The 16,924-nt window shown below is 46.7% G+C and overlaps 1 protein-coding gene across 1 annotated transcript; it reads right to left on the reverse strand.

The window, feature by feature from the left end:
- Window positions 1–1,496: 1,496 nt before the first annotated feature.
- LOC127582844 (E3 ubiquitin-protein ligase TRIM39-like) lies at window positions 1,497–16,592 on the reverse strand. Its single transcript, XM_052038410.1, has 9 exons — window positions 16,080–16,592; window positions 14,040–14,171; window positions 13,147–13,242; window positions 9,331–9,564; window positions 6,834–6,856; window positions 6,625–6,746; window positions 3,570–4,078; window positions 1,779–1,967; window positions 1,497–1,610 (listed from the first exon to the last, which is right to left on the reverse strand). Exons 1-9 carry the CDS (start codon window positions 16,590–16,592, stop codon window positions 1,497–1,499), a joined length of 1,932 nt encoding a protein of 643 aa, XP_051894370.1.
- Window positions 16,593–16,924: the final 332 nt, after the last annotated feature.

Genomic DNA, 16,924 nt, shown 5'->3' on the forward strand with positions numbered 1-16,924 from the left:
CCACAGATGCTGCTTGACCTACTGAGTTCTCCCAGCTGTTTAGTTTTGCTCCAGGTTCCAACATCTGCAGTCTCTTGCATCTACCACGTCCACACTGACCTTCAAGCACTGATTTACATTAATTCTACTTTATTCTCTCCACATCCCCATCAACTGCCCCCAGATCCTACCTACACACTGCAGGCAACTTACAGTGGCCCAATTCCACACTTTGGGATGTGGGAAGAGAATGGAGAACCTGGAAGAAACCCACATCATCACAGAGAGAAAGCATGCAAACTCCACACAGCAGAGGTCAGGATCCTACCCGGGGTACTGGAGCTGTGAGGCAGCAGCTCTATTGGATGTGCCAGGATGTCTCGGCACAGCAAAGGGGGGGGGGGGGGGGGGGGGGGGGGGGGGGTCAAAAGAGGCAGGGAGACGGAGAGATTGAGTGAGGCAGGTGAGTGAGTGAGGCAGCGTGAGATCGGGCATCAGGCTTTTGGATTGTTCTGTGAAGTTGAAATTTATCTTTTGCTTCCAGTGGTAACATTTCTACAGGCCAACAACAATAGTGTTAACAATCAACAATTCTAAACAAATTCCCATGCGTTTATTTTTGTTTGTTTTCATTTCATTTGACTGTGGAGATTTTTACAGCCGACCTTCTCCCGTCGCCTGCAATGTGCAGTAATGGCCACCGGGTGCCAGCATTGGCTGTGGGTGAGCTGTGAGAGAGCCACTGCACCGAAGGAGAAGGGACCTCGATGGTGGTTTAGACATGGTCAGACTCACGAGGTCAGGAGATCAGAAGAAATTGATGATGCCGGACAGGTGGAAGAGTGATCACCAGCGTCAATTCTCTCCTCCCATTTACAACCCAACTCTCCCACTCACCTTCCTCACCCTCCTTCTCCCATTTGTTACTCCTTGTGTGACCTCCTCCCTGCTCCCCCTCCCTTCTCTCTCACACACTTTGTGTCAGTCCCTCATTCTGTTTCACAACTGCCCCTCCTCTTCCCCCACTTGTTTCTACCCTCATTTCCCTTTCAACTGTAGGCTTGGGACAAGGAACTTCAACCACCACAGGCATCACAGCCCAACCTGCTCCCACTGGACACAGGCCCCAGGTTACTGCAATCTCTGACAGAGTCACCCCGGCTTTGTCAGATCCTTCGACACCACCGACAGACAGTTAACTGTTCTTCCTGTCGTGGCCTCGATTCCTCCGCAGGAGACTGAGTGTGGGACACCGCAAGGTGGCACCTGTGAGGGCTGTGTTATTTAAAGAGATGCAATATCTGAAAGCCAGGGGTGAATGTCCCGACCAATTGCATCTGATGCAGTTTTTGGATCAGTGTACCTGACCATCAGTCCCAGTATTTGCGTGTTCAGCAAAATTCAGGTAATCTGCTGTCCAATTATTTGCAGGCCCTGGTAGCTCACTGGCCGATGACCCCGTCCACTCACTCTTTACGGTTCTACAAAGGGTCAGTATAACGTCAAAGGGAGGTGTGTCACTGGCAGTGCCGTGGGGCCAGGACTGAAGGAATCTCCCTGGGGCTCAGTGTGGAGAGACCTGCTGGTGCTGGCGCTGAGCGAGCGGTGCGGCTGAGATCTCGGGGCTTCCCCTGTGCGGACACAGTGGGCGCAGGGAGCACCTGGCCCAGGAGATCCTACGGTCTGTCCCGTCACCAGCTTCCCCCCACTTCCAGCAGAGGCGATGAGACAGACAGTGGGGCTGTCGACACCTGGGGCAGGTCCTGCCAGTATTCTCCACCACCTGGCTGCCACCTAACCTCGCACCCCAGCACCGAGTGTCCACACTGTTCCCCAACACCAGCGGACCCCAGCTTCCCGGTACCATCGCCCCCTCCCATCTGAACCGACTGCTTGTATGAAGTACGCCGGACATGTAGCTGTGTGTGATCGGGCGCTATAACGATTACGTGCACCATGGTATGATTCACCAGTCCGTAAGCTTCCCTCTGATACCAGAATTTGTTTAATCAACTGAGATGAAAAACACTCTGATGCTGGAGGAACTCAGCAGGCCAGGCAGCATCCGTGGAGAAAAGCAGGCGGTCAACGTTTCGGCTCAGGACCCTTCTTCAGGACTGAAGATAGGAAAAGGGGAAGCCCAATATATAGGAGGGAAAAGCAGAGCAGTGATAGGTGGACAAAAGAGGGGAGACGGGGTGGGCACAGGGTGGTGATAGGTAGATGCAGGTAAGATAGTAATAGGCAGGTGCGGGGGAGGAGGGGAGAGCAGATCCACCGGGGGAGGGGTCAAAGGAGGGAAAAAGGATAGAAAAAAGATAGGCTGGGAATGGGAAGAAAAGAGGAGGCATGGTTGGGGGGGGGGTGGTGTGGGGATTACTTGTGGGAAAATTCAATGTTCATGCCGTTAGGCTGCAAGGTTCCAAGACAGAAAATGAGGTGCTGTTCCTCCAGTTTGCGCTTGGAATTCTGGCAGTGGAGGAGGCCGAGGACTGACATCTCAGTGACGGTGTGGGAGGGGGAGCTGAAGTGACTGGCAACGGGGAGATGCAGATCGCGGTTACGGACGGAGCGCAGATGTTCTGTGAAACGGTCACCTGGTCTGCGTTTGGTCTCACCAGTGTAGAGGAGGCCACACTTGGAACACTGAATGCAGTCAATGACATTAAGGGAGGTGCAGGGACCCAAACAGTCCTTTCAGGTGAGACAGGGATTTACTCAAAAGAGGGAAATATTTGCCACACAAAAACACACACACACACACACACACACACACACACACACACACACACAGAGGCACACACACATGTGCACATGCACACACGCACATGTGTGCGCACACATACACATGCACATATAAGCATGGATGGTTTATTGAATTAAGGCACATTAAAGTGTTATTTCGACATCAGTGCCGCACTGAGGTACTGCAATTAAATCAACCACCATAACACGAGTAACAAGTCATTAAAGGGTTGATCATTAACACAATAGTAACTTCTTGTTTATCCTTTTCATTGTAACTTGTTCTACATCATTTTCTTAAAGTCACACAACGGCCTTCCTAACAGGAGCTATGGGAGCCCATTGGACACTGAGAGAAATGGTGCTTTGAGGAACAGATTTATACACGGACAGGTATGAATGGGAGGTGCTTGGAATTTGCATATGATTCTTTACATCGGTATTTCCTGATCTCAGTTAAGACGTCAGGAAGGAGAAGATGAAGGCGAGACACCTCCTTAGGGCAAGGAAGGAGAAAGCGGTGAGGCCACTGCGAGTGGCTCCTGCACAGCTCCCAGTGGCTGGTTACAGGGAGCCATTGCCTGGGAATTGAGCACCAGCTTGCTGGGTCAGGGGTACAACGTGATGTGTGGATGGATAGAAAGAAAGAGGTGAAAGCAAAATAATTTCTAACAGATTAGAGAGAAACTTGAATGTATTTGCAGTTGAGTTGGGTGCTGCCTTGAGCCAGCTGATCTTAGGCAGATACAGGTTATATCTTCAATAGGCTCACTGGGCAGTGTTAAATGTTGCCGGCTTTTTTGTTACTGCATTCAGTTCACAACAACACTCTTTCAAGGATTTACATGGATTATTCTTAGTGGTGTAAAACTAAAACCTGGGCTGAACAAGGGGTACAATGTCTCTGTGAATGTGTCTTTGAAGGTGTACATAAGGTTCATATAGTCAGCATTGTAAAAGGACACCTGCCCGCCTTCATAATCGAGGTAAATTCCAATTTTTTGGGACTTCAACCGTGAAAAGATGACCACCCGGGGCACAGCATTTGCCACGTAGTGCTTGTTTCTCTTCTCCAAAGTCCAGAGGCCATCTTGAGGCGTCAGTGAGATGGGTGTCTTGCGTTCCACAGACTCTTTAGTCACCCCTAAGATCCAGTCAGTCTTGCATCCCACAAAGATTTCCCAGTAGTGTATTCCTGATGACAACCCCTGCTGGGCCAGGACAAAGGGATGGACACTGAATCGTGAGCTGGTGTCCGGAGGTTTCTTCAAGCCATGGCTGTACATGACGTTGGTCATGTTGTTGAAGATGAGAAGGTCCCGGTGTGCGGTTTCAGCATCTAAACTCAGTGGCACTACAGAAGGAAGCACAGAACAAACACGATGAAAAGATGCAAACCAGCTCTTTCATTAAATTAAGATTTGGGAACTTGATGAAGCGGAGAAATGTAATCATGTAGGATTCAACTGTTGATTATTACAAAGCTCCAAAAAAGCTAAATACACGGTATCTTTACGATAAAAACAGACTTCTCAAATTTAAGCTTATTTCAGATTCTACATCAACCAGAGCTACTTCTCTAATTTGCTTTCCTGTTATGATAAAAGATCTGTGTTCCTGCCTGTGTTATTCCCATGCCTTTCATTATGTCTTGTAAAATGGCTTTGCCAAAAGTGACATAATCGGCGAGTGGGAAGTGTGAGGGACTACAGGGAGAGGGAATGGTCACTGATTATCTTGGGCAGACAGGCCAAATGGATACTCCTACTCTTGAGTTATCAGCTGATTTTGAGATTGTGCTCCCACGCCCAAATCCAAATCACTGACCCCTACTCCAAACATCCATGGAATCCCAAGTTACCTTTCATCCTGTTCATCAGCTTTCGATCAGTGCTGCTACATCAGTTCTTTTGTCTTGTACCTGGGCACTTCCAGCAGACAATGTATTCAGTCCTTCCAGGACCTGCCCCTCCCTCTGTCTGGAATTTCCACCAGTGCTACAGTCTTCCAAGAACTTGGCATCTCTCTGATTCTGGCCCTGATTTCCTTTGGCCCCAACACTGCTGGCGGTGCTTTCAGCTGCCTTGGCTCCAAACCCTTGAACTTCTCTGCCAACTCTTTCTCAGAACCAGGAAGGGATATTTATCTCCACAAGCCTGTCCCAAATTCAATGAGATCCAGAATGATTTGTGGCCTAGATGAAAAACACGGTGATGCTGGAGGAACTCAGCAGGCCAGGCAGAATCCGTGGAGAAAAGCAGGCGGTCAACGTTTCGGGTCAGGACCCTTCTTCAGGACTGTTCTCCATCTCTGATTTGTGGCCTAACTCCATATATCAGTCCTGTCCCATTACTCCTGCACATCTTGGGCTAAGAAAGATCCATCAACCTCAGACATAAAATTAACTGCTGCTCGCAGAAAAGAGTTCCAAACATTTACCACCCTTCTATGTGTGAAAGTGAGAAGACAACTGAAAAACCTGGCTCTAATTGTCATGCTTTATCATCTGGGTCTTGATTTTCCAAACAGTCAGAAGTACTTGCCCTCTCTCCAAACTAACAGTTCCTCTCAATACCTAGAAAATTTCAAATCTCCTTTAATCTTCTAACTTTTGGTGAAAACAATTTTGCTTTTATAATTTCTCCTCGTAATTTAATTCAAGGAAAGTCCAAGTTTAAATCTACAGTGCTTTTAAAGCCAATTTATCCTTCCTATGGGGTGGTGCCCTGAACTCTATACAGTTCTCCTTGCATGATCCAGTCAAGACTCTGTACAAAACCTCAACCCCTTTGTAGACTCTTCCTTTGGACATTAACCCATCATTCCATTGTTTTTATTGATTGTTGTCTGTACCTGTCCATTACCCTTTAAGAATCTCTGTGTGTCGACCACAAAATCTCTTTTGACCTCCATTATTTTCTAACAAAAGGTTACATCTTCTATTGTTTTCAGATCCAAAGTGGATAATCTAACATTTGTTTACATTTAAACCTGTTGGTTTGTTATCTTTGTAATTTAAAGCTTTTTATCTGACTGCTTCCACTGTCTCTCATCATTGTGCTATCAGCAAACTTAGACGTGTGACCTCTCTCCATTTACTTGATTCACTGCATTCAAATTATCTCTAACAAAGCTGCTGCTTAAAAATTAACCCTGGTGTTTCTCTGGTGGGGAGAATCTCAGTTTTGTGTGACAGTGCACACTTTGTGTACAGTTCACTTGTAGCTCTCCCCCTTTTTAGTTATAGAGTCAGAGACACACAGCCTAGACAAGGCCCTTCAGCCCATCATGTCCATGCTGACTATCAAGTACCAATCTATACGAATCCCACTTAACCGGCACTTGGTCTGTAGACTTCTGTGCATTGGCAATTTGAGTACTCATTTAGATACTCCATAAATGCTGTGAGAGTCCCTGTCTCCACCACTCTGTCAGGCAGTGTGTTGCAGATTCCAACCACCTTCTGGGTAAAAAAGCTCTTCCTCAGATCACCTCTGCCCCTCTCGCCTCTCACATTAAACCTCTGCCCTGTAGTTAGAGATGCATCTGCTATGGGGAAAACTTTCCTACTATCTACCCTGTCTATCCTCTCCATAATTTTGTCCAATTAAGTTTCTGGTCAATGGTAACCTCCATCATGGTCTTGTTGGGGAATGTCAAGAAGAGGCAGTTCAGCTGTTTCCTGGTGCTTGTGTGATGGATCATGTGCCACTTGTAACATCAGCCCATCTGGGTCAGGCCTGGGCACAGACTGCTTCATAATGCAGGGAACTGTGAATGGAGCTGAACAGTCCAGTCTGACTGTAGACCTACTATATAAAACCTGTGGAGGTGAAAGGAAAGGGTGAGTGAGCCCCACCAACAACAACTCAACTGCTTTCTTACAAATTATTTTCTCACCGGTATTAAAGCCAATTTCATTGACCATTTTTTTCCAGGAGTTGTACATCATTAGGAATTTGTACTTGGTACCATCCATCTTTACAGACACTTCTCTGGGATCAGAAATTGCCATTTGAACTCTAGAAAAGTGGATTGAAAGTTAAATGTTAGTTTGCCAACTAGAATAAGTTCAAATGAATGGGTGTCCAGTTTTAAAATGAAGTTACCTTTCTTGTGTTGTTTTCAGCTTCTGAAAAGAGAAAAACACACAATGTTAATAGGTTCATCATTGCAACAGGGTGTGTGTTAGGTAGCTGGAGTTTACACAGCTCTCTTGGCCAGCTTCCTTTTGTTTAATTAATTTTATTAAATCCCATCCTCCCCTGTGAAGCTGTTTACTGACATAGCAAAAAATTCTTTTGACTATCACTGAGAAAGTTTTAATAAGTAGATTCACTTATGGTGGGCAGAGGTTTAATGTATTGCCCTGGAACATGCCCCACACTCCATTCAACATTAACATCCAACACTCTCAGGTATGGTGACATACCTGGGGAATTTGCAAAGTAAATCTTCCTCTATATCAGCCCATCAGCCAGTCCAAGTAGGGTGAAGTAGAATTGAATTCAGAATAAAGCTCCTTTTGGATTGTTGCATTAAACACCCCCTGTACTTAGAGTTATAGAGCCATGCAGCACGGAAACAGGCCCTTCGGCCCAACTTGTCCATGCCAACTGTGTTGCCCAGCAAGCTAGTCCCATCTGCCTGTGTTTGGCCGTAGCCCTCTAAACGTCTCCTACCCATGTACTTATCTAGATGGCCTTTAAATGTTGCTAATGTGCCCGCCTCAACCACTATTTCTGGCAGCTCGTTCCAAATACGCACCACCCTTTGCGGGAAGAAGCTGCCCCCGATGTCCCTTTTGAATCTTTCACCTCTGATCTTAAACCTATGCCCTCTTCCCGGGAAAAAGACTGTGTGCTTTCACCCTGTCTATGCCCCTCATGATCTTATATACCCCTATCAGGTCACCCCTCAATCTCCTGTGTTCTAGGGAATAAAATCCTAGTCTGCACAACCTCTCCTTGTAACTCAGGCCCCCAAATCCAGGCAACATCCTGGTAACTTTTTTCTGCGCTCTTTCTAGTTTAATAACATCTTTCCTATGACAGGGTGACCCAAACTGTACACAATACTCCAAGTGTGGCCTCACCAACGTCTTATATAACTTCCCAACTCCCATACCCAGTGCCCCGACTGATGAAGGCCAGCGTGCCAAGTGCCTTCTTCACTACCCTCTCTACCTGTGACGACATTTGAGTTAGGTAGAGTAAAACTCCTGTCACATTGTTTTATCCAGGGCTCTCAGGTTAGAGGCAGGTAGAGCTGCCTCTTCACTCTGTTCTCAATATAATGACGTGGGAACCGTGTACTCCAACCTTCCCTGCATTCCATGTGACCTCTCCGAGTGAGATTGTCTTATGCTGCAGACAGAAAGCCACAAATGATGTGCATCAAGCTGGCGGTGGACTTGCCCTTGTAAATCCCCAGTTGAACTGATGCCTTTTGTGAGCTGGCAATGAGACTGAAGCAGGGAGCTTCACTACAGCATCTCCAGAATCATCCCATATGACGTGTGTATGGTAGAAGAAGATGCTTATTGGTTTGGAGTGTTGTTAAATTAAAGGTGAAACTCAGAACTGATTAAATACCAGACTGATGTTGGATTCCTAGCAGACAGGAGATGGAATTCATGGAAGCATGGTACTGGGACTTTAGCATAAGGTTTCTGTATCGTGGCATGTTGGAACTGGGGTCAGAGCAGGTGCTGGGGTCATGGCACACTGGTGTCAGGATCACCACAGACCAGTGCTGAGAGCACGGCAGGTTGGTGCAGGGATAGGAGCAGATACCTGTTGGGATCATAGACTGGTGTTGGAATGAGAACAGACTTTTGCTGAGATTATGATAGACTGGTACCAAGCCCAAAGGATGTTGGTGCTGGGAGCGTGGCAGACTGGAGCTATACCTTGTGGTTGTGAATGCAAAACATTGCTATAAGGTTCAGCTGGACTCTACATGTAATGTGTTAAAGGCACGGTAGTGTAGTGGTTAGCATGATGCTATTACAGCGCCAGCGACCCGGGTTCAATTCCAGACGCTGTCTGTAAGGAGTTTGTACGTTCTCCCCGTGTCTGCGTGGGTTTCCTCTGGGTGCTCCGGTTTCCTCCCACATTCCAAAGACGTACAGGTTAGGAAGTTGTGGGCATTCTATGTTGGCGCTGGAGCGTGGCGACACTTGCGGGCTGCCCCCAGAGCACTGTACACAGAAGATGCATCTCACTGTGTTTCGATATACAAGTGACTAATAAAGAAATCTTATCTTATCACTTGCCATCCATCACTCCCATGTCCTCTAACAACTGGCTGCTATTGGACAGATAGCCTTCTCATTCTCTCCTCTGTTCCTGGGGCTAGTTGCTTCAGTGCTATGAGATGTGACCTGTAAATATATTTTGACCTCACCCCCACCCTTCCAACTACCTCTGTGGAAATAAATCAACTTTGACTTGTCTTTCCCCGAGACAAGAGAGGTGAATAGCACCAGTCCAGACTGGCTTCATGTTGCTTACTACAGATTCAAGCTGGGAAGCCAATATGGTGTGGTGTTATGAATAAGTAGACAGCTCCCAATGTGTGTGACTGGAATATAAAATACTTCACCATTAGGAACAGTATGGCATCTTCTTGAAAAAGGTCCTCGCTGACTGCTTGGATGGTGTCTGATAAGGCCGTCGATTCAAAGGCCAGCTGCATGATGATTTCTTCCAGCACGGTGAAGCGTTGCCAAGCATCGTTGTGGAGGTCCTGCACAATGCTCTCCTCTTCCATTCTCAGGAACTCATGAAGACGCACAAAGAGCTTCCCAATGCGTTGCTCTGTCAGTGATACTTCATTCTGGAGAAAGTGACCACACAGAGTTGAAATAACAATGGCAAAGAAGAGAAAGCAAGTGTGTGAGTTGAGGCAGGAAGGAGTGTGACAGACAGCAAGAATAAGAGAAAGACATCACAGCTTCTGATATAAAATTCTGCAGCTGGGGGTTAAGGTTGTTGCCTAACCAGTCAGGTCTCCAAGTCAACTGTCTTAAAAAGATGGAAAGGTTTTAATAGGGCTTATTGATGAAGGGGTCTTTGAGCTCTTACCCCGGCCCTGCTGTTGGCAAAGTGTACTTCCAGCCCAGCCCTTGACCAATCAGAAAGGGGATGAGATCTTCATTACCCATTGGATGATTCTTAACCAATCAGCCTTTGTCCCCATGTCTGATGTTTTTATAACCAAAGAAGAGAGCGATTAGAGATTCTATTTTTGATACCAGTTTTTAGTAACATTGAAGCTGGACAAGATCATTAAACCCCCTTGAACCTACTTCTCTTTTCTGTTAGGATTTACCTGGTCCAGTTCCATGTGCACTTTCCCCCCAAGCCCATATCCCTCAATCCTCTCTGTACCCAAACATCGATCAGTCTCTGGTTTTGAATATACTTCATGGCTGAATTATCCACAGCCACAGTTTAGAAAATTCTGAAAGTTTACAACTCTCTGAAAAAAAAATCTCACTTCATTTCCAATGAGCCTGCCTGATATCCTGACAGTATGGCCCCCAGTTCTGGACTCCCTGAGGAAATAGCCTTTTCTACCCTGTCAAGCCTTCTCAGAACATTGAATGTCCCAATGAAGTTACCCTTAGTTGTTCTAAACTCCAGAAGGAATAGTTCAGCCTTGCTCGGTTTTCCCTCTTCCCAGGAATCAATCGTGGAGCTACATTGTTCTTCCTTAGGTATGGTGACCAGAACTGCACACAGTATTTCAAATACAACATCTGTCCTTTTACCTTTTACCACCATCCAGGGGCCCAAACACTCCTTCCAGGTGAAGCAATGATTCATTTGCACTTCTTCCAATTTAATGTTCTATATCCAATAGGCATGATGTGGCCTCCTCTACACAGGAGGAACTGCTTTGCAGAAAAGGCCCATTCAGTTTGCAAGGGTGACCCTGAGTTTCCAGGCACCTGTCTCTGAAACTCTCCATTTCATTCTCTGACTTTTGGCATCTTGGTGACTTCAACTGTTCCAACAAAGAACAAAGTAGCTCAAGGAACAGCAGCTCATCTTCTACCTTGGCAGGCACAACCTTTGGGACTTAACATTGAATTCAATAATTTCAATAACCAGTCTTTCTGCTTTGTACCAGAACTGCCAGTTCTCAAGAAAGATCATCACCCTGAGATGTTAACTCTGTTTATCGCTTCACAGATGCTACCTGACCTGTTGAGCACTTCCAGCATTTCTCTCTTTGTTTTAGGTGCGCTCTGACTGAAGCTCTCCGTAATTCCACAGGGCTTCCTTACATTTGTACTGTAAGGCTGGGTATGGTGTTCACGTGTGGGTGAATTCACAGACTATCTTCTTGGACGCACAACTAGAGATATGCTTCAAATTCCATTGTTGCAGTTGTGAAACTTAAAAATCTGGAATTAGACATCTCCATTACAGGGGAGAAGTTTCTCACTATCCACCCCATCTTTGCCCCTGATAATTCTCTATACATCTAGCAGGTTCTCCCTCAGCCTCTGCCACTCCAAGGAAAATAAGTCTCTCCTTGTAACTGAAACGTCCCATCCCAGGCAACATCCTGGTAGATTTCCCCTGCACCCTCTCCATCAGAGTCATGTCCTTCCTGTGGTGTGGTGACCAGAAATGCACACAGTACTCCAGCTGAGGCCCAATCTAAAAGGCCCGAACTTGAACTCCCTGTCAGATTTGGAAACTGACTCTGACATCAAGCTGTAGTTAATGACCAACCACATGGTGGAAAGGAAAATAGCAATGGATGTTGTAGGTTGGACCGTTGGACCACCCACAGTAAATGGTCGGGCCTCAGGGAGTATTGAGGAGTATTGATTGTACAAATCCAGGGATCCTTGGGGTTGTTAGCACAGGTAGAAAAGGTGGAGAAGAAGGCATATGTCGTACTTACCTTCATTAGTTAGGACATTTGAATACAAGAACAGGGAGCCATGGTACAACTTTAAAAACAATATACAAGATTATGATGGGGTTAGATGGGGAAGATAATAAGAAGCTTTCTCCCATAGCGAGTTATCTAAAACTACAGGGCATAGATTTGGTGTGAGACGTAAGAAGTTTAGACGGGATCTGAGGAAAAACTTTTTCACCCAGAGGGTAGTTGGAATTTGGAACGCACTGGCTGAGTGGAGGCAGGGACTCTCACGGCAGTTATTAGGTATCTAAATGAGCACTAGAAATGTCAACATGTGGAAGGCTATCAACTAAGTTCTGGGACGTGGGGGTGGTACAGATGGGTACAATGGTTGGCATCAATGTAGTAGGCGAAGGACCTCTTTCTCTTGTGTAACTCTGACTATTGGTAGGTGAATTAACTCATCAAAGGAGGTCATTGGGTCAGGCAGCATCTGTGGAGGGAAACGGACAGTCGACGTTTTGGGTCAAGACCCTTCATCTAGACTGAAAGATAGAGAGGGGCTAGGCAGCGGAGCCAGAGCTGGCAGGCAATAGGTGGATCCAGGGGAGGAGGAGCTATAGGCAGGTGGGGGAGGGGAGGGTGGGAACAGTGACAGAGGCTGGAACGTGACAGGTGGAGGTGACGTAGAGCTGCGGATGATGGAATCTGATAAGTGAGGAAGGTGGGGCACACCGACATGTCTGTCCTTGGCTTTCTTCGCTGCCAGGGTGAGGCTAAATGCAAACTGGAGGAACAGCACCTCATACTCTGCCTGGATAGTCTACAACCCAATGACATGAACATTGAATTCTCCAGTTTCCAGTAACCTGCTCCCCCTCTGTCCCTTTCCTCTCTCCTCCTGATCTCCCCAGCTCCTCCTACACCCACCCTACCCCCCATGTCCCTGGTCTTTTCCCTCCCCCACCCACACCATCTGCCCACCACCCACACACCCCTCCCGCTGGGTCCCCTCCCCCCACTGTTCCCACCTCCCTCTCCACGCTCCACCTTCTCTCCTATCAGATTCCGTCATCTTCAACCCTTTGTTGCTTCAACCTGTCACCTCCCAGCTTCTGGTGCCATTCCCTCTCTCCCCTCCTCCACCTGCCTATCACCCCCCTCACCTGGATCCACCTATCACCTGCCAGCTCTTGCTCCGCCCTTTCCCCTTTATATACTGGCTACGCCCCCCATAGCTTTCAGTGCAGATGAAGGGTCTCGACCCAAAACGTCGACTGCCCATTTCCCTCCACAGATGCTGCCTGACCCGCTGGGTTCCTCCAGCGCTTTGTGTGTTGCTCCAGGTTCCAACATCTGCAGTCTCTCGTGTCTGCAGATCATTGGTCTTTGAGCCACATCATGATTCATATTATCTTGGAAGTTCAAGCTTTGGCCCAACCTCGATTGGAACATCCTAACCGCTCATTGACATCATTATTACGTACTACTGATTTCTTGTGCTGGGTAACATCATGTTCAATACTCACGCACCATCAACAAAGTCAGGTTCTCCTCATAATTGGACTTCATTACTTGGTGATGGATATGCGTCATTTTCAATGATTCCAGAGTTGTGGCCAGTTCTTGCTAAAAAGAAAGGCGTACACCTTACTCAGACATTCGCATCCAAGTACTCACCAGAATACAAATGGCACTGGCAAGAATTCACACCAGGGTCATGAACTGGAAATTGGAAAGCCTCATATTTTGTTGCATATAGAACAGGGTCCTTGCCAATTCTTATGTTTCCTTGGGGCCTTCATCTTTATTTAACCCTTTCTGCACATCGTCCCAACCCTTTCACTCATTTGTCTGACTTCTCTTTAAAACCATTCTGCTATTTACCTCAACTACCAAATTTGGCGATGGGGTCCACATTCCAACCATTCCACTGGTAAATAAGTGTCCCCTAAACTTCTTACAGGACATATTAGTTCTTACTCACTGGCAGACTGGATACCATAGAGTCAAAGACTTATACAGCCTTGTTGTTTGCTGTCTCTGTGTGGCCTTTTCCTGAAATCGGGGGCCCCTAACTATCAAGTCTCCTGTCACTACAGCTCTCCTTGCATCAGAGCCAGTCATTGTGCCACAGACTTGGCTGCTGCCACTGGTCTCCTCTGAAACACCCACCCCCCACCCCCCCCCCCCCCCCCCACCAACAGTATCCAAAGTGATATACTTGTTAGTGAGGGGAAGGGCCATAGGGGAACCCTGCATTCACTGGAATTGAAATTGGAATTGGTTTATTCTTGTCACCTGTACCGAGGTACAGTGAAAAACTTGTCCTGCATACCATTCATATAGATCAATTCATTACACAGTGCATTGAGGTAGTGCAGGGTAAAATACTGTCTGCTCCCTCTGCCTTTCCTGGTGGTCACCCAACTACCTGCAGCCTGGTCCTTTGGCGTGACCACCCCATTAAACCTCCTGTCTCTGATGCTGTCGGTATCATGGATGCTCCTGAGTGAGTCCAACTGCAGCTCCAGCTGCTGGATGCAGTCAATCAGGAGCTGCAGCAGGACACACTTCCCACAGGTGTAGTCACCAGGGACACTGAGAGTTTCCCTGATCTCCCACATTCTGCAGGAGGAGCTTGCGACTGCCCCGACTACCATCTCTAGCATTACGGTTAGCGTAACGCTATTACAGCGCCAGCGATCAGGCTTCAATTCCGGCCGCTGTCTGTAAGGAGTTTGTACGTTCTCCCCGCGTCTGCGTGGGTTTCCTCCCGGTGCTCTGGTTTCCTCCCACATTCCAAGGACGTATGGGTCAGTAGGTTAACTTGGGTGTAATTGGGTGGCACGGGCTCATTGGGCCGGAAGGGCCTGTTACCGTGCTGTAGAAATAAAGTTTTAAAGTTCTGAACCACACAAAAAAATGGGGAAAGCAGAGTCACTCGAGACAGATCCTTAGCACTTACCCCTCAAACACAGCACTTTGACCTCACAACAGCCACATTCAAAGTGGCCGCTTCAAAATGGCCGCTCTGCTGGAGCCTGTCTCCCTTTTACATGCTGCTGGGAAAAATGCTGCTACTTTAAAGTTTACAGCTTTTTGAGCAGTTGTCTGCTCCTCCTACTTGCTGCTGAGTCTCTGGGAAGGTAAAAAACAGCCACTCCACAAGCAGCTGACTTACTTCCATTGTTCACTTTTTTTCCACCCTAAAGCAAAGCTGAGCTGCATGCTGCATGTTCCTTCACTCACGTGAACCTCCCTGGGAAAGGTGGAGGTGTGAATGCCATCGGCCGAGCTCCTTGGTCTGCCAAATCTTAGTGCTGTAATCTGATTTCAGGAAAAGGCCACGCGGAGACAGCAAACAACAAGGCAGATGGCCCTAATCTACTAACCATTAACTCAGCATCCATGGAAAATCTGGCAAACTGATTCATTCTGTGATCTTCTCATTATGTCCAGTGAGTTAGAGATGGACTAACATTGGTCTGTATCACTGTAAAATTAGCCAACTTGCCCAGCTTTTGCTCTAGATGCCAGCACGATTTGTTTGTTTAGCACAGGAGGATGTGGTTCTAAGTATTTATTTTGGAGTCCCAATCTGCATCACCTGAAATCCCTGGGAAATCCAACCAAGTCAAAGCAGGTGGGATATTCTTGGCCCAGGAGGTGGGAACCCATTAGGATGATACAGCAATGGCCCAGACATGGGAGCAAACTGATGTTAACTGCTGCTGAATAAGGTCAGAGCATGCAGAACTGGGAGCAGAATGGATAGGTGACTGATGATAGAAGTCAGAAAATCGGGCTAAGGTGGCTGTTTAGATAGGGAGAAGGCGTGAAGTGTGCCTAAAGGATCAGCACTGGCAGGGGCACTATTGCACTTTTATATTATTTGTTGCCAAAGGGTCTAATGCCAGGGAGGACTGGCAGATAATGTTGTATACATATTTACAAATAGTAATATGACATGTCCAAGAATTTATTCTAAGGCAATCCCCACTAAAAAAGGAAATATATAACATCTCTAAAGCAAAACAAATATGATGAATACTCGGCGTGGAGTTTAAACAGAACGACTTGACCAACCTCACTGATTTCTCTCACACCTCTGTGTTACAAAACTGTTTGTTCAAGTTCTACTCCAAAGCCTTGAGCTCGGAAACCTGGGCTGACACCCGACTGCAGTGCTGAGAGAATGCCACACTTCAGCAACGTTCTGAGATTGGGAAAGGCATCATATAAATACAACAAACCCACAAACTGTTGGGGATACTCAATAAATCAGGCAGTGTCTGTGGAGAGGGAACCAGTGTTGACCTTTCAGGTCGATGACTTCATCAGAACCAGCCGAGCAGTTCCAGCATTTTCTATTTTTATGTCAGATTTCCAGCATCTGCAGTTTTTTTTTGTTTTTCAATATAAAAGCAAGACTTTATTTCCTGGTCTCTACCCTACCAAGTTACCTTATAGTATCGAGCAGCTTCATTGATGGGAGAAACCCGATGGTTTTTGTGCTTATTTGAATCCCTGCAGATGAGACAAATTAACTCCTGATCATCTTCACAGAAGAGCTTCAGTTTCTCCTTGTGCTGAGAACACATGTCGTAATCCTTGGGGTAAAGTCCCAGTGAAGAAGCATCTGGGCTCAACGACCAGAGAAGCACGATTACAAAAATGAGGATGACGAGAAGCAGGAATCCAAAATTGTTGTCTCCACCTGAGTCGGTTTCTTCAGAACTGTTACCTTTCTTTGACTGAAGTATCTCAACAACGCAGGCCAGTGTACGATTAGTTCTCAAGGATCCCGAGGAATACTGTCGACACAGAGGACAGATGGATGTTTCCTCTCTGTCCCAGTACTCCGTTATACATGGCCTGCAGAAGTCATGTTCACACTCTGTGGTGACCGGGTCTTTAAAGGTATCCAGACATATTGAGCATGAGAATTGGTTTCTGATGTCGTCCTCTACAGACATGGTGGCATTTAAGCTATTATGAGTTTAACAGCTTCTCGTTGGCTCATTCTCTCTGCTGTCAATCTTTCAGTGCCAATGAACAGTGAAGCCTCTTCTTCCTGTTCACAAAAAAATGAGACACATTCAATAAATGTGCACGGTTAAATTGTCTGCCTCATGCTAGGTCCAAACTACATTGACTAACCCCAAGCTCTGTGTCACTTCCTTCTGAATGCATAAACCTTTCTCAAGGGCAATTGCAGTTGGGCCATAACAACTGAGTTTGCAGTGAAGAGTACATTAAAAAGAGCCCTGAACACTGATCACACTGCTTATGGGCAGCATTCACGATA

This window comes from Pristis pectinata, chromosome 25 (assembly GCF_009764475.1).
Source record: "Pristis pectinata isolate sPriPec2 chromosome 25, sPriPec2.1.pri, whole genome shotgun sequence".
NCBI lineage: Eukaryota > Metazoa > Chordata > Chondrichthyes > Rhinopristiformes > Pristidae > Pristis > Pristis pectinata.